The following is an 18,397-nucleotide window of genomic DNA, read 5'->3' as shown; positions in this document are numbered from 1 at the left end:
AGGTCAGACCCACCCTTGATGGCCCTTTCTTTCACCTTCTCCATGCTCAGGAACGGGGCTGGGCTGGCTCCTTCCTCACTGCCAGTCCCAGGTGCTGGGCTCTTGCTCTGTTGACACGTGGTCCTGCCACCCAGCACCTGCCACACCAGCCCCTCCCTGCCTGCCACACCTCGTTCCACGGAATCAGACTGTGGTGAATACACCAGGGAGCAGATGGGCACGAGGTGTTCTGAAGTGTGTCCTGGGCCCTGGTGAGGGGTGCAGAGGCTGGAGAAGGCCAGGAAGTGACCTGAACAGGCTCCGGCCCTCACCTCTGGCCATGAACCTTGGACTTGACCATTTTACAGTCTGCTCATGAGTGCTGCTCCTGGAAGGGGCTTGTCCCCTTCTCCACTCACATTCTGTTCTGTGGCTCCAGGGACCCCTGCTCTGAGGAATGGCTTCCCAGGGCTTTCTACTGCGGCAAGAGCAAGCCCTTACAAGGGACGGGGAGCAGGGGCCAGCGCTGGTCCCAGTCCCAGCTGGGCCACTGCTGTTGTGCTCTGTGACCCCAGGAGCACCAAGCCTCTCTGAATCCGTGTCTCGGGAGGAGGCAGACTCCCCAGCTCCTCGCCTGCTCTGTCTGGGAATCTCTACTGGAGCTCCCCCACACCGTCACACTGTGGCAAGACATTTGGTCTTAATCATTCTCGTGTGTTTTTCCGATGATGGGGGGTGAGGGGAGTGGCGTCCCCAGCGGCAGCTGGGCCTGAGCTGTCAGCCTAGGCAGGAGGCAAACAACCCGTGACTCAGGCAGGGCACGTCCCCGCTGGTGGAAGGAGGGGTGCCTGCCGCCCGGTGGTTTAGGGGCTGCTCCGGACACAGGGAACTCTGGCTCCTGATCCCTGACCCACCCTGTGCTCCTAGCCCTCAAGTGCAGCTTGGCCATGGCTTTGGGGCCTCCCAGGGCTGAAGGCATTCTGTCCCACCTGCTCAGAGCAAGCCAAAGGCAGGGATGCAGAAATACACAGTGGAAGGTCGAGAGCCCCCCGCCCCACCTCCCACTTAAGCCCTGCCCGCCTTTCAAGCCTTTGGGACTGAGTCCCTTCACAAGTGAATGTAACTGCATTTCAAGTCAGAATGGTATACAAATTAGTTTATTTTGCCTTTTAGTAGGACAATTCCAAAATTTAACTAGAAGATAAGCACAGAAGCTGCTGGGACATGGAAGGAAAAGTCACTTGGCAACACCCCGAGTCCTCCACGGCTGGCATCCAGCCTCCCAGAACACAGGCAGGAAGGCAACGGTGTGCAAAGTGAGGAGTAGGGACTTGTGCAGTAATACATTTAGTTAAAACAACAACAGCAGACTGGCTATTTGCCTAGAGTACTTCCTATATCGATGTAACGTAGAAGCCAGAGCCGTTCCCAGCAATCGACAGTCTTGGCTGGTGTGGGTCAGCTGTCAGCATGACTGCAAGTAGCCCCAAGGCTACCTGGGGTAAGAAGTGGGCCCGTGTGTACATAGGGGAAGTCAGTGATGGTCGAGGCTGGGGGTCAGAGAGGGTACAGACGTGAACAGTGGTTCTGGAGGCTCAGGTTTACATATACACGAGAGAACATGTTATACAAAATAGATGTACGTAATCTAGAAAACCTTGATAAAAATAGCCTATAAAAATATAAACTGTAGTGAAAATATACAAAAATATAAACAAATGTTCAACCCATAAAAAAACAAAGAACTCACCAACATGAAAGCTGGCAGTTCCCACCTGGTGTGATAAGGGCGGCTCCCCTGGCCGTGGTGTGCGCGTCTGGGAAGCTGGCTGAAGGCTGCCCCGCCCCAGGCTGGGATGGAGGCAGCGCCTGTCAGAAGGGGAGGATATGGAGCTACTCTTTCCTCAGCGGCACAAGGAGAAGGGAAGCACTGGCTCGAAGGAGTGGGAACAGCCCCTACAGTTGTGGAGAAGGAGTTGGCCACATCCTGTCCCCAGTGTGGAATCAGGTCAAGCTGTCCCTCTCCCACCGCTGGACACCCAGTGCTTTATTCCAGAAAGGAGAACTTCCAAGCAAGTGTTCCCGGCCCATTCCCTCCACGACCTCTCTCTGTTCTCCCATACCCATTGCCTGGCCACTGACAGTGACAGCCTGGAAATACTAACACACCACTGACGCTCGGGGAACAGCCGGCACCAGGGGCTTCAGCCACACGCGGCAGGTGCCCGGGCCCACTTCAGGTGCTTGTAAGATAAGTCTTTTCAAGGCAGGAAGGACAACACAAGCCTATTGCTAAAGGCAGCATTTTAGTCCCCAGGATGTGACAGTTCCAGGGGAAATCAACTTAGGGGAAACTAAAATCTCAAGGAAGTTGGCGCTGTCCAGCCCCACTCCTGCTGCCGTCCCCTAGGCTGGCGGCAGAGGCGGGAGGCGGGCTCCGCCAGCCCCAGTGGTCGGTCCTGTGGGGGTCTGTGCAGAGCAGTGAGGCTGCAGCCTCGCCTCAGAGTGAACCCACTCACAAGACGACTTCCTGGAGATGTCTGGCCTCAAACAACTGCTCCTGATGACCAAAACAATGATAAAATACATTTTGATACCCACATATAGAGGCCAGCTCCCCAGACACAGTGAAAAATCAAACCAACCAGCTTAACCAAAGACAGAAAAATGGAACTTGGTCTAATATGCTGAAATGCTGTCCTGGCTATGAGACTGCTAGAAGGGTGACAGTAAGAAAAGAAAAACTATGCTTATGAAAAAAAGCACTTCTTCAAGTTACAGTGCTTCAATAATCTGAGTGTGTTTAATATCCACCAAGGATTATTTCCAATTTTTTCCAGGTAGTGTAAAAAAAGAAAAAAAATCCACTAAAAACTTTTTCTTTCCTATTTGACTAATACTGTCCCGGAAAACAGTCTCACATTAATACATCAGGGATGGTCCACAGAATGATTATGCAAAAATAATCTTCCTTGCACAGAGCCTCTTTCCGGGCCTTCAGAAAGGTCATGCTCTAAGTCCCAGAACTCTCTGGGCAGCCTGACACCCTGGGGACGGTGGTGACCCCAAGAGGGAGGACAGCTGCTGAGTACAGGGTGTCTCAACATGGCAGTGGGGAGGGGACGCCCCAGGAGGGCTCACCAAAACTCTGACCTCAAGTGAAGGCGCCCCAGGCCCTGGCAGCTGGCCTCCCACCACCCCAGCCCAGCACACTGGCTGTTCCCAAGGAAGCCATGGCTTCCAGCTGCCCGACAGCAGTCACTCTGTAGCTGCACTGCCACCCTGAAAGCACCCCCGGAACAGCTCCCTGCACCCCTCCACCAAGGCCGGCCCAGGGGCGGGCCTGCTCTGTAGGACGATGATCCGCGGTTTCCTTGGAACCCTATGCACACGTGTAGAATGAGCCCAGGTCAACTCTCAGATGGAAAGAAAGGCTCTGCACAGACCCATCTGGAGCAGTGTAGGCAGAGGAGCGAGCATGGGGTGTCTGGAGAGCCAGGCCTTCCACCAGCCGGTTGGGAGTTACTGTCTGAAAGGCTGTGCGTTAAAGGGCAGAAGCTATTCCAGAAGTGGGGCATGGCCAGCACCTTGAAGCCATCAGCATGAGGTCTGTGGGCTTTCCACAGGCCATTTCTGAACAAGGGATGTACTTGCTTTCCTAAGAAAATCCCTTCTTTCACACGAGCCTTATGTCACCCAAAGCAGTCAGACCCTGGCCCAAGAGTGTGCAGGCGTGGTGGGCGTCCTCCACGGCTACCATTCAAAACAGTGCCTACAACCACCTACTATGTACCGGAGCTACCACAGGGCAGACGGCACATGGAAGGTTTCCTAAGGGCAGAGACATCAACACGGCTGACAGATACTGTAAACAGGCTCTTGAAACTAGCCAGCTCTAAGCCTGGTGAGGTACCGATCAGGCGGAAAGCATGATGGGACAGGAGTAGCCATCTGCCGCGGCATGCAGACGGCTGTAAACAGAGGAGACCCGAGTGGAAACGACAAAGTGCAGTGTGGCTTTGGATGTCTGCCCAGCAGACTTGCAGAGACCCCGGATGTTACATTCTGGATGTGGAACGAGCGCAGGCGTCTCTGCAGTTCACCCTTTGGCACACTTTGGTTGCAAGGAGAGCAGCGTCCTGGGTGGGGGCGTGGGGCAGCACTCAGGTGTCCTCTTCCTCGTCACTGACCAGCTCGCCCTTGTCCGGGCTGGTGTCCCGTTCACGCAGGAAGTCCTCCCGGATGGCCTCCAACTCCGTCAGCTCCAGCCGGACCTTCTCCAAGTGGTAGGCCCGCCGGTTCCGGATCTGCCGCAGGGGGAACGGGTTCAGGTCCCCAAAGGAGATCCCGATGAGCTTCCTGGCAGAACACGGCAGAGACAGAGCATCGGGGGGTCAGGCGAGAGCTCAGCCTGGCCTGGGGGCCCGGGGGCGTGGGGAGGCGGACCCCAGACGCCGTGCAGAGGGCCTGACACGGGTATGTCACTCGGAGGCCAGTGCCCACGCAGAGGCGCAGGGCAACCCCGGATGACGACCTGGATCCAGCTCCACCACACGCTCCCTGCATGACATGGACCGTGGGAAGCTCCCCCCTGTTCGGGCCCCCAATTCGTCATCTATACACTGAGGTAACAGCAGTGCCACCTCCCACGTGGGTTTACTCGAGTCGCCGCCAGGGGGCACCAGGACTTGCTCGGCGGTGGTGGGCCTCTGCGTCCTCAGAACCGGCATGAGGCCTGGTGCGGGGCGCCCTCAGGAAGGCGCTGCTGCTGGACCGACTGACGGGGTGAACTGACGCACAGATGCCCCAGCAAACCTGGGGACAACTGTCAGGCCCAGTCAGTGGTGTGACAGGTATTGAGATGCAGCGTACAGAGAAGCGGGCAGTTCATAGGTTTCGTACTATCCCCAGGTCTAGAAACCCACCACAGTAAACATTTAAAAATCATGGGTTTTGCCCCTTACCATTGGCCAGCAGTTTAGTAAAAACGGAACTAGAAAGTGCCCAAGGCCTGGCTATGGACTTCTGGCACTAACCACGCCACGTCTCTGCAATTGTCACAGAAGCCAGTCGTCCATCCCTCAGCCCCTGCCCTGCTCCTGCAGGCCCCAGCAGCAGGGACTAAAGGCCTGACACTCTTACAGACCCCGAGAGAGGCTGTGATGAAACAGAAATGTCACTGGACTTCCCCCAGCTTCCTCCCCATCCACTCCTGCTGCTCCTCAGTCACGTGGGCCGTTTTACTGTAAGGTGTACACAGGTAAGAAGACACACCCTTAGCATCCCTCCCTCTTATATTTTTAAACACCCACTTCTTAGACATGCCTCACACCAAGCCAGACGATGCTCCTGCCAGAAGGTAAAGGGTCAGAAGGTCTGGCTCTCAGAGCTGAGCTCCCAGAGCATGTTCTAGAGCCAATGAGTAGGAGCGGCCTGAGCACAGCCACAGCTCAGTGAGGGTCTCGGTGAAACCAGATGCTGGCCGGGAACGGGGATCCAGATCTGCAGGGCCAGCCCCTGTCCTCTGACAGCTGTTAGTCGCGGGTTCCATACACCTGGAATCAAGGTGTCCAGGCCCTTCCTTGCTACAGAAAAACCAAATTAGACTGATACTGTCCGCTGCCTCCACCAGGCCGTCACTACTGCCCATTAACGCAGCCTGCAGCAGCACGGAAACCACACCCTGCTCTGCCTCGGGCCTGGAAGGTCCAAGTGAGAGATGAGAAGTGCCCTGTGTCAGCTAAGTTCAGAAGACGACACTTTGCACGTGAGAGGTCCCCAAGAGTCCTGACTCAGAGACTGGTCTAATCTTGTTTTACCCACCTCCCCTGACCACATCTGACTGGGAATTCCCTGCCTCCTCCTCTGCAGAACCAGTGTACTGCACAGTTGCTGCAACTTGGGACCGCTAATCTGGGGAGCTTATTAAGCACTGGGGCCCGACTACAGAGGTGGGGCTCCACTGCAGGCATCTGCAGTCCTAACAACACCCCCTGGGTGACCCTGCTGCAGTCAGGAACTCTGGGTCCAGGGGACCTTGACTTCCTGCAGGCACTCACCAGGTGGCGCTGCAGGAGCATGCACAACAGACCATGTCCCAGTTCCGCCTGTGTCTCTGCCACCCTGCAGGGCATCACCCACAACCCTCACAAGATTGTCCCGGGCTGGAGCAGGATGCCCTCCACATGCATTAGCTGTCGGAGTGAAGTTCACTTCACACCATTCTTGTTGTCTTGACCAGATGTGGGATTAACGAATACTCCCAAGGTTCACCCCTCGGATATCCTACTGTTGATATAGCAACAAGGCTGAATAAAATCTGAAAACCCACTTCCCAAGCAAAAGATCCTAACAGTAGTGGTGACATGTAAGGATGCCAGGTATGGTCCCAGCCAGTATCTTCTCCCAACATCCACCTCCCTGGTCCCCTTGCCTCACTCAAGAGAACCACAGGGGAGAATGGTCCTCAGGCCCCTCTCTCTGGCTCCACACACCCGCTGTCCCAGGACCCCTCAGCACTGGTGCCCTGCAGCTCCTCCTGGCTGATGCTGCCCAACCACTTCTCATGACATTGGCCAAGAAGAGAAGCCGCCTTCTCTTCTTATGAGCATCAGGAGGGGCAACTGGTGTTTGTCAAGGAGGTGGTCACCCATCAGTGGATCAAAGCGTCAGTTTATATGACGAGCATTTTAAATATGTGATACACAGAGTAATCAGAAAATATCAGAGGGTACAGCACAGGTCTGTACCAAGCACTGAACAACTTCAACAAACAAATTCTCTTGTTCCAGTTACAGACTCCCCAGTATGTGTGTCCCAGGTTGTGAGATAAAATGTTCTTATGGGTGGCAGTCAACAATTCGAAGAACATTAATACACTCCAAATGTTTGTCAGTGAAAGGACTCCTGTGGTTTTCATGAGGCCACAAGTCTGCTACAGGGATCCACTCCCATACAGGAAAGATGGCTCCCAACACCTCAGTGCAGTGAACATTAACGGGGACTCGGTGGTTCACACGGAGAAGGCAATGGCACCCCACTCCAGTACTCTTGCCTGGAAAATCCCATGGATGGAGGAGCCTGGGGGGCTGCAGTCCATGGGGTCGCTAAGAGTCGCATACGACTGAGTGACTTCACTTTCACTTTTCACTTTCATCCATTGGAGAAGGAAATGGCAACCCACTCCAGTGTTCTTGCCTGGAGAATCCCAGGGACGGGGGAGCCTGGTGGTCTGCCATCTATGGGGTCGCACAGAGTCGGACACGACTGAAGTGACTTAGCAGTAGCAGTGGTTCACAAGGATGTGCACCCCACTTGCCTAACCAACAGCAGCTCCACAGAAACCCTCTGGCGAACACGCCTGGGCCGCCAGGGCCTGAGCAGCTGCGAACTGTGGTTCAGGGGACACAAGGACAACAAGGGTGGCCCAGACAGGCCCCTGTGTTTGTGGAGCGACGGGGATGCCTGACCACTTGCCACCCAGGCCAGAAAGCCAGGGCCCTTCCAAGTTCAAGTTTCCTCTCCACTCCTTTCCACCTGCCCACTCCGATCTGCCTCTGGGGGCACCTCGCTCCAGGCTACCACTTCTCTCACCTGGAGCTTGGACCTCCTGCAGCCAGTCCTGCTCCAACCAGATATGCCTTGCTCATGTCCAACCTGCAGGGACTTCCCAACACTCAGGATGAAGCAGCCTCCTGGGGAGAGTCTACAAAAGCCTTAACAACCCTGCTCTGTTCAGGCCCGGCCTCAATCCTGCCGTGCCAACCCCACCCTGGCCGAGCCTCTGGGGCAGCTCCCTAAACATGCTGTACTGTCACGCCCTGCACACGGCTCCTGGGTGCTCTCTGCCCAGTGGGCCCAGGCCCTGCCCCGACCAAGCCCAGTTTACCCAGGCTCCCTTCACCACAGCTCTGAGCAAACCCTGCTGGAACAGCCTCACGAGCTCTCCGAGGACAGGACCTGCTCCTCACCCACCACCCTCTGTGCCTGGCAGAGGGCCTGCTATGTGGCAGATACTCAGTAAGTGCTCCTGAGACAAGGAAGGATGTACTTTGGTTGCTAGGATTTATGTTTATTGGGTCAAGGATAAAAGCTCAAGGGCTCTGCTCTCCTGGACATCTGGGGGTCCCCCAAGGACTCACCTAGCATCCAGGATAGTACGTGTGAAGTAACGGAGGTACTTGAATATGGACATTGAATCCTGAAGTTTCAGGATCTCCTCTTCCTTGTATTTAAAAAGTGCCAGGGCAAAGCGGAAGATAACCTGCAGAAGGACGGAATCCATGAGGAGAGAAGCACCAAGCTCCAGGCACTAGCACTAGGGACGGGAGACCTGCCGGAACCCTGGGAGCGCAGCCTGCGCCCGGGCCGTGGGGCAGACACGACCTCAGGTGCCTGCCATTCTCAAAAGAAAAACGTTTTCAACTCTCTGGTAGCGTTCAGCAACACTTCAGCCCAAACCAAAAATTCCCTTAAGGAGTAGAATCTTTGTGGACTCCTCCATATTCAGCTCACAGTTCTAGTCCATAAGCTATACGGGACTAGAGATACATGTTAAATTAATCAAAACCAGGGTCCTCTGATTCTGAAACTTCAAAAGATTTTGAAACTTCTTCAAAAGCTCCACCTCCAGAGGTAGTTTTTATCTCACCTACTAAAATTAGGGTCTGAATTACTGACTTCTGAATATGGGGAAAGAAAATGAAAAAAAAAATTTTTTTTTTTTCTGATTTGTCTCTGGGTCACTGTGTTGAGAACAGAGGAAATGGACTCCGGGTGCTCCTGCAAGTTCTAGCAGCTCTGGAACAAATTACTTCACCCACATCTAAGGGTGTTGGCTGGTCTGCAACAATGTGAATTTTCTCTTATTCAGAAAACAATACTTATGGAGTTTAAATAGGTAATCCTTCTCTTAGCATCCCTACCTGCGGCCCAGTGGGAAACACTGTTTAAGCCCTGGTTGAGAACTCTTAATACTGACAGACTGAATTTAAAAGGTGATAATGTACTATGTTGGACACAGCAGGGGATTAATATACACACTCAAACTTTGCTGGTGGGAGCAGAAATTGGTAAGGCCCTTCTGCAGGCAATTTGGCATTCTCGATGAAAACTACAGGGTCTTTTGATTCTGGATTTACCCTGGACCCAGCACATCCACCTCTAGGACTAAACCTATGGATGCACTTGTACCTATAGAAAGACAGTTATAAGGAGTTATTGGAGCACAGTTTGAAACAGCAAGAGACTGGAAACAAGGTGAATGTCCATTATCAGGGACCTATTTGGTAAATTTCTGGTTTATCTGGAGAAGGGGATACTATGCAGAGTTGAAAAAAAAAAAAAAGAGCCAGATCTATATACCCTGATATGGAACTATCTCCAATAAATAATAAATTGAACAATCATATTTTAGATATATATCAAATACCTTGAAAAAGAGATACAGTACATTGAGAAGAACAGTTAGGAGACTGGGAATCTTTCTACTGCACAATCTGAGTTATATGATTTGAGTTTATCATGTATTACTTAGTCACAAACTGATCTTTTTAAAAGCATACACAGTCTGGGTGGGAGGCCTGTGAACAGTAGGGCTCTGAAGCTGGCCCCGAGTCTGCCCCAATCATCTGCTCACTCTCGGCCTCTAACTCCTCATCCATACAATGGGATAATGCTGCCAGCTGTTTGATAGAGGCTGAGGCTCAGATTGCAAACCATCGAAGCCCCTGTGCCAGGCACAGGGTTTGGCACAGACTTGTTTCTGATGAACAAGCAACTGACTGCAGTCTCCTGGGACCCCTCCAGTGGCCCGCAGTGCTGGATCACTCTGCCCCTTGGTAATCGTCACACGTCCCAGCTAAGCCAACCACTCTGCTGCCTCTGCCACTGCCCACGGAATCATCCAGTGAGCAGACCCACCTTTGGTCCCTCGTAAAGGAACGAGTCCCATATTTTAAAGAGGACGTCGCTGACGACGCTATCCACAAACACCACCAGGAACCAGTTGAATGTGATGAGGGTGTAGTCGACTTTGTATTGTTCAAAGTGGGCGTGCAGTCGAGGCAGCTTCTCGCTCATGAGGTCTCTGAACACCCGCTGGTCCACCTGGAGAGGGAGCCAAGGGGAGAAGTGTATAGGGGCTGCCATAGCACAGAGTGGGTCATCCAGGGCCCCGGGGAGCTGCAGGCCCATCACAATGCACAGCAGCGTAGCCATTCCAAATGCGTGGAAGGCTCACCCCAGAGCGGAGGGCTCTGTGCCCCAGAAGCAGCTGACCCCACAGCAGGTGCTCGCCGAGTACCCGCTGACTGTCATCCTTTCCACAGGGCAGGGCGCTGGGTGCTATGGCCTGAAGCCACTCATACACTCCAAATGCCCCATGAAAACAGCTGCTGCAGAGCCGGTGGAGCAGTCAGCCTTGCTAATCTGTATGGAAGTACAGAGGGTGCGGCTATACAGGGCCACAAACCTGAGTCCCTGGCCCAAGAGGAAGTGTGGCATCACCACATCCATTCACCAAGTATTTACTAGCTGGGTGGGGCAGTGAGGGAGCCAGGACTTGAGTCAGCAGCACCTGAGCTTGGCTCTCAGCTCTACTATTGACTCCAGAGTGGCCTTGGGCACACTGTATTCTGGAGAGTTGTTCCTCGTCTGGAAAGCAGCAACAGTCACTTTCTCCCAGGGCTTCTGTGAAGACTATAAGAGACTCAGGTAAATACCTATCAACATAGGTGGTTGTTATCTCTCCATTCTCTGTGTCAAGCTGGGGCCAGTGCTGGGCAGAGGCTTGAATCGAGTTCAGCCCTGACCTCTCGGAGCTAAAAGATGAGTGAGGAAGGAGGCGTATGGACTGTTATGCCAGCCATGGCAGGGCTTGGTAAAGATGTGTTTGCAGAGCATTACGGAGCCCAAGACGGGTCCCAGCCAAGTCTGGGGGAGACCAGCCCTACAGCGGGGAGCACAGGACTGTGGGCAGAAGGGGTGTGAGGGAGGCAGCCCGGCCTGGCAGAGGCACCACGCCCGAGGGTCAGACTTCAACTACAGGCCAGGGGCTTTTCCAACCTTTGTCTGTGACCCACAAGAAAACATACGTCAACATCACCCAGTCTGCATCGAACAGAAACAAATCTTTCACAAGCATTACTTAACTTCACACAGTAGGACACACTTTGATGCCTCAATTCTAGTCTATTCAACTTAATGTGATGAAAAACGCTACTGCCAACCCCCTATACTGATTTCTCTACTCATGTTTGAAAAACGCAACAGGCAATGAAGGAGAAGCATCAAGAGGCTTTGGGCAGGAGAGTGATGGGGCTGGATTTGTGCTTTAGGTCTGTCTCTCCACCTGGAACAGGGGCTGAGCTAAAGGGGAGGCCCATGGAGGCCCCCCACACCCAGAGCAGAGGGGATGAAAATCTGAGCCAAGGAGAGGTGGTAGGAGGGGAGGAACACCTAGATCGGAACTACATGGAGGTAACGTCTGTAAACCATGCAGACCCTCTGCCGTCAGAGGTGAGGAGGAGGGGTGCTCGGAATACACAGGCCTCCAGAGGGGCGTGGAGAGGGCAGAGTGTGGTCCCCTGAGGCCGGATCACAGGAATGAGGGCTGGGCAGACTGAGACATACTGTTGCCGGGGGTCATCTTGAGCAGGACAACTGCAGCTCACCAGAGATCCGGGCTGAGGCTCCATGGCCTGGGTGCAGTGAGGTCACCGCTCCACCAGCGAGCAGTGAAGCATCAAAGAAGAAACAGACCCGCACAAGAGAGCAAGCGACCGTGCACAGCGGGCCACAACCAGGCTGTCCAGGAACAGGGCAGCTGCGCAGGAAATGTCGGCCTCATTAGCGTGCCCTGGCATACTGAGATGGGAGTGTGAACTGGTGCAACCCCCTGGGACAGCAATCCGGCAACACCCAGGAGACAGGAAGACACCCTGCAGCAAGCCTGCTCCTAGGAATGGATCCCTGAAAACCCGCCAAACTTTCACCTGCGTTATCAGTCAAGGTAGAAGGTGTGGGAATTCTTGGGATGACTGAGATACTAAAACAACTAGAAACAATCTAGATCAATGTTAAAAAATGACATTTTAAAATATCCTTTTTTTAAGGAGAATCTAAAACTTTGAAAAACTCAATTGTTTACTCTTATGGGAAGGCTTTTTTTTTTTTCTTTTTAAATATAGAAGTCATTATAGTAAAAAAAAAATTTTTTTTTAAAGAATGTTACACAGGTTAAGTATCACTGGTTGAAATGTAAAAATATTAAAGGCAAAGTAACTTATAAAACATTATTTACTACAGAAATGATTCTAAAGCATTGTAAAGTCACCTTAGGGTATACAAAGGATAAAATGCAGGAATCATGGTTGGAAACATACATTTTTGTCCAGTTTGCATTTTGGCTAGAAGAGACAAAATTTCAAAGACCTGAATTAGCTGAAATGAATTATAATTAATTTTTCTTAGAAGACTTAAACAAAAGCACATATGTAGTTATAAAACCATCTCATGGTATGCAAAAAGTATCACCTTCTCACCTACATCTATTCCCCACTGCTGTAAGATTCTGATAGGTGGACCAGCTACTGAAAAGCAAGTTGTCAAAACATCTTATGGGTGCGTGCGCGATAGCCGTGACAAGCCATACCTGGGCATCCGTCCTCTTTTGTCAGTTTCCCTGGAAGCCCAGACCCTCCCACAGGAAGGTCAGCATCACTCACTAGTGATGGTATTTCTGCTGATAATATTCCATCCCTCAGCATATAAACAACAACTACGAATCTGCACACACTTCACACTTGGCACTGGCCAGTGCTGGGGATGAGAAACAATAGGAGCAGGTGCTACCTTTGCATGCATACTAAGTCGTTCAGTCATGTCTGACTCTGTGACATCATGGACTGTAGCCCGCCAGGCTCCTCTGTCCTTGGGATTCTCCAGGCAAGAATACGGGAGTGGGCTGCAGTGCCCCCTCCAGGGGAGCTTCCTGACCCAGGGATCAAACCTGCGTCTCTTACGTCTCCTGCGCTGGCAGGCGGGTTCTTTACCAGTAGCGCCATTCACATGCATACACACTGCCTTTAAGAGGCTGTAAACAGCCAAGGGAGACAACAGCTGACTATTGGGCCAAGTGATGGAGATGTGATACCCTCTGCCTAGAAGGACTGGGGTGAAAGTGCCTGAGAGGAAGGGACCAGTCAGCTGGCCTTGAAGTGGGAGAAGACCCAGGCACATGCCTTTCCTGCCAGGTAGGTGGCAGATGGTGCCCTGTTCTTGAGGCTGCCTGGGGCTTGGCAGAGGGCTGGTATGGGGAAGGCTGCCAGGGGACGCCTGCTCAGGCTTCTGTTCAGCTCTCTGAGCTCAAGAGGACGTGGAATGACTATATTCATCTCTGTGTCCCCAGCGTCTAGTGAGGTCCTGGCGCTCAATGTACACTCAGCTGAAGGGACAGATGGAGAAGCTGCTGAGTGTCTGGACCGCGTGCAGCGTGAAGGGGCTCAGCACTCAGCTCTGGCAGGAGGCAGCTGACGGTGAGCTGCAAGGCACGGCACTGGGGCTGACCGCACACACAAGGCTATCCCCATTTGAAGAGTGGCCTTACACAACATCCGTTACAGAAAAATGGTTCAACACCTCATGTCCAATCAACCGATGGAATATTACCAAATATGACATTGAAAACTAGATAACATCATGAGAAAATGCTCAGGCTATCATGTGAATGTGAACCAGCCAGGATAATCAGCTGTCAATCCGGATACTTGAATGTACTGGGGAAAAGTCAAAGGAAATATATCAAAACGCTAACTGTGGTTCTCAAGTTGGTAGGGTAACAGGTGTCTTTTCATTTCCCTCTTAATATGCATTTCTGTATTACCTAACTTCAGCGAGCACCTATTGGGCTTCCCTGGTGGCTCAGATGGTAAAGAGTCTGAGGAAGGCTGTGAGAGGCCTGGGCCCAGTACAGGGAGGTCGTGTCTGAATCCGTGAGTGAAACAGATGGAAGGATGGGTGGGTAAAGGCAGAAAGGGAGGAGAGGAGTACCTGCAATGATGCAGGAGAGGGGACAGTGACCTAACAGTGGTGAGAGGACAAGGGAACAGATCTGAGCCACCTGGCAGGTGGCAGTGATCAGAAACAGCAACTCCAGGGGCACAGAGGGACAGGAAGGGGGAGTGTGGGCTGACCCAATTCCTAGCCTGGGGTCTATGGATGAGGGAGCAGTGGAGGTGCTAACAGAAGACAACAAGAGGGATCCCTCCCAAGACAGAAATGAAAATAGAAAGTAAAACACAGGGCCCAACCAGGCCAACAGAAACCACATGAAACATTTACAACAGGGATTTTCCCAGGGCAGTGGTCACATTGGTAACAGAGAGGGCGAGAACCCAAATAGTTGATGGTGAGGTGGCCCAGAGGCCAGGGCAGGAAGCCACCCCTAGCCTGGAGCAGGGGGAACCCCAGTGGCACAGACAGGAGCTGGTGCCATGGAGGAGACAGAGTCACCGGCAGGAAGTGCCCGAGACAGAGAGGGGGAGAACGGCCCTCAGCTCTCTGCCCTCCTCCAGGCTCCCCACGTGCCTCTGCTGGCCACGCAGGGGCTGGGAGATGGCCCGAGCCTGTGGACCAGCTGTAGGAACAGAGAAGAGCAGGGAAGGGCAGGGAGCGGCCGTGAGCAAGCAGACCAACTACCAGCACGAGGCTTGAGACAAGGATGTGACAGCCCACAGGCCCAGCTGCAGTCAGGAGACACAGAGGTCTCAGGGAAGAGGAATGGACACAGGTCAGACACAGGAGGAGGAGGGCTGCCTGCTGGGGAGCAGAGAAAGTCCATCCAGAAGCCAACAACAGCAGAAGCCCCAGTCCAGCACAGGAAGAGATGCCCTGGGCTGCAAGGGCCAAGGGTCTGGTCCTGAGATAGGAAGTCACAAGTGGGACCAGAGCCCCTGGCCCTCCCAGCCCACATCATCCTACCAGCCCCTGGCTTCAGATTCCAGGAGCAGTGGGCAGGAACTGTGCTGTTCAGACCTCCTGCTGCGGGCAGTGCTCATGGCCCCAGCGCTGTCCCTCTGGATCCATCACGACATTGTTCACAGGAGATGTGTTGTCCCTGCTGCTTCCGGCCAGTGAGTGAGCAGGGCAGGGGCACGGATGCAGGGGGGTCTTGTGTGCACTTTAACAGATGACCTTGGCTCGAGGACTCCACACTGGCCTGACCAAAGCTTTCTGAGAACTGTACAGCAGGCTGGGGTCTTCCCCGCCATCCAAACCTCCCTCTTTTCGCTGGTCTGGGGGTTCTCCTGGCCTTCCCCAGTCCCTCCCCTTGATCCTTCGTGGGTTTTCCCCTCAGTAGTCTCTGGCACGTCTGCTTCTGCCTCGGCCTCTGCCTCTTGGAGAACCAGAGCTAACACACCCAGGCTCCCCAGGCACCCCTGAACTGTGGCTTTGCCAGCCAGGCAGAGTCCAGGGGAGACAGTGCTGAGCAGTGACCACAGAGCAGATCTGATGGCTTCCAGGGCACTGAGTGAGCCCGACCAGGCACTCACTGGCTTGTGAGCAGCCTGGCCCAGTCTGGGGGAGGCGGGGGCGGGTGCGGGGGCGGGTGCGGGGGCGGCCTCCGTGTGCACCTTGTCACGCCCATGGAGCCTCCCCGATCAACGCTTAATTCAGGTCACATTTCAGCTCTAATTCTACAAGCTGCTGACTGAAGCACAATATTTTTAGAGTACCTGGGATCCTAGAAGAGTCTTTGTGTAATAGTCCCGAGGCATGAAAACTTCCACTATGGTGACTAGACACCAGAAGGCATCTTCTTGTTCCAGGTACAGGAGGGCCACGGCCACCAGTCTGCAAGCAAACGCAGAACAAGGTGAGCGCCAGCCCGGCCCAGACCCAGGCAGCACAGCCCGTCCTCACAGAGGCCTCTCTCACACCCATGCAGCTGCTATTCTCCAGGAAATAACAATGAGTTAAGTATCTTGTGGCAAGGGAAGCATTTCCTAGTTTGAAAAGCAAAGCCACATCCACCTTCCCTTTCGTTTGGTTTTTGTTTAAAGATGATGAAATTATTTCCCAATGATGTCGGCCTGATTTTTAAAAATGTTTTTCATGATAAGATTTTGCTAATGCAGCTAATTCTTTGAGTTTTTTGTTTAAGTTCCAACTAATCCTTTTACGCACAAAAAATTGAGGGGTGAATACAAGAGAGAAAGAACATACGATGGTTTAAAAACAACTTTCTTGATACCAATCTACTTGAAATGGGGCTTCACGCAAATGAACCATCCTGGGGGCTTTCTCAAAACACGGCATCCACGTGGGGTGGGAAAGGGGGCTGTGTGTATCAGCTGTTCCGTCACTCAAGAGTGGAAACCTGGGTCACTGTCACCACCGAGAGGTTACTCACCCAGTAACTTCATCAGGTCTGGCTCTGAGCAGGCATTCGGGACAGAAGGATGGGAAGGAAAAGGCAACGGAAAAGCCCTTCTCTACACACCCGAGAACTTCTGCTTGTGCATCACTTAAGGGAGAGACCTGAAGTCATTTCTTAGAATTTGTTTTTGTTTTCTTCCTTGGATAAAATTATAATGAAATCTCAAATTAAGAGGTTAAAAAAAAAAATTGGGAAGGGGACGCCTTGAGTCAGCATGAATGGGATGGAGAGTAGAAAGGTTACAACGAGTAGAGATGGGTAAGGAGGGAGAAACAGGATGAGCTCAGCACCTGAGGATGTCACGAGAAGGGGCAGAGAGACTGAGATCCGCAGAGCCTTCGAAGACATCACTTTAAGCTAACTGATGTTCACGATGGTAGGTGAGAATCACTTAGAAAAGGCTGCTGCTGCTACCGCTGCTAAGTCGCTTCACTCGTGTCCGACTCTGTGCGACCCCATAGACGGTAACCCACCAGGCTCCCCCTGGGATTCTCGTCCTTGGGATTCTCCAGGCAAGAACACTGGAGTGGGTTGCCATTTCCTTCTCCAATGCATAAAAGTGAAAAGTGAAAGTGAAGTCACTCAGTTGTGTTCGACTCTTCTCGACCCCATGGACTGCAGCCCACCAGGCTCTTCCGTCCATGGGATTTTCCAGGCAAGAGTACTGGAGTGGGGTGCCATTGCCTTCTCCGTAGAAAAGGCTAGTGTTCTGCTAAAGTTCTGGGTTCTCAGAATGTGTGTACAAAATAATGTGGATGGAAAAAAATCCAGTAAAATGGTTAGAAGTCCCAATGGTGATGGTGCAGAGAAAGTCTAAATTAAAGCTGGAAGGTGTTCTAAAGTGGGGAAGAGCTGATTCTATACCAGTGTCAGATAAATGGGGTGCTATTGCACCCCTAACAGGCATGCTCAAGTCCTCACCAAGATCCCTTGAGTTTCAGAAGGTTTTAGCTTTCAGGAATTTTTAGACTGAGTATGCAATGTGAACTGTCCATTTAAGCAAAACAAGGCTGCTTTGTTAGGCAATATTTTATTTACAGCCTTTTTTTTTTTTTTAATAAGGGGACCATTGAGGAGCAGTTGAAGTCTCTCTTACCTTCAGGGCACAGAAAGGGGACCCTAGCCTGACCAGCACAGAAACAATGACTTCCTGGAAACCACTGGTTTCAGGTCTTAACCAACTAACATTCCAGCTTAAAAGCTCTTTTTCCTGCAATGCTCTCATCTCAGATGCAAAAGACAGTCCGTATCCAGAGGTCTGTATCCAGCATGGATGAGGATTAAAAAAGGCCCAAGAGCTGCTAGAATAAATGTCAGCATTCAAAACGCAATGCATGCACTTGACTTACAGGAGAACTGCTAAAGATCACACATGGGGCTTCTTCATTCTTTGTTCATACTGCTATCAAATACAAACATAACATGAACATAATCCACAATGATCTAGTGGATTATCTACTTTGGGAGGGATACAAATGGACTCTACTGACAGCAGCAAGTAGAAGCGGCAGGAGTGCGCCAGCTAGGTAAGAGACAGACAGAGGCAAAAAGCAGCCACTAGCGTCACAGTCCAGCGACAGGAGCAGCTTCTCAGAGCACAGACCTCAGTGCCTCCCGTGGCTTCATGCCAGGGCAGCTCAGCTCGGAATGAGGAGCCTGGACTGTTCAGAGAAGGTGAGAGGCTTTTCAGTGTCCTTTGCCTGTGGAAGCAGGGAAGCATGCCAGACCTGCAGAAGACGCTAGTCCAAAATAAAACATGTTTGGGCTCTTCAAGGGCTACGTTTTGACCAGCTGCAAAATTGTTTGGGACAACCTCATGACTGACAAAGATCCTGTATAAACAGGGAGTGCCCTTGATGTCACATCATGCATTTTAAATGAATGAACACAAACTGCAGATCAAAACCTGAGTGTGAGGACAGCAGCAAGGAAATCTAAATGAGAAACCCAGTTGTTTCAAACAGTTTAGTGTTTTAAGAC

General features: G+C 52.3%; 1 protein-coding gene across 2 annotated transcripts in view; it reads right to left on the bottom strand.

Annotated features, from left to right (window-relative positions):
- Positions 1-1,120: 1,120 nt before the first annotated feature.
- The window catches only part of TBC1D2B (TBC1 domain family member 2B), a 90,137-nt gene continuing 72,860 nt past the window's right edge, over positions 1,121-18,397 (bottom strand). For both annotated transcript variants that reach the window (XM_086364041.1, XM_086364042.1), the window contains 4 exons: positions 15,714-15,831; positions 9,901-10,086; positions 8,121-8,242; positions 1,121-4,338 (listed from right to left, as the gene is read on the bottom strand). In XM_086364041.1, the coding sequence (XP_086220167.1) occupies positions 4,143-4,338; positions 8,121-8,242; positions 9,901-10,086; positions 15,714-15,831 (622 nt within the window). In that variant the 3' untranslated portion in view covers positions 1,121-4,142. The remainder of the gene's footprint in view (positions 4,339-8,120; positions 8,243-9,900; positions 10,087-15,713; positions 15,832-18,397) is intronic.

The sequence above is a fragment of the Bos grunniens genome, chromosome 21, assembly GCF_055505025.1.
Source record: "Bos grunniens cultivar Pamir isolate PY7600 chromosome 21, Bosgru_T2T1.0, whole genome shotgun sequence".
Taxonomy (NCBI): Eukaryota; Metazoa; Chordata; class Mammalia; order Artiodactyla; family Bovidae; genus Bos; species Bos grunniens.
This window is presented reverse-complemented; position numbering and strand designations above follow the sequence as displayed.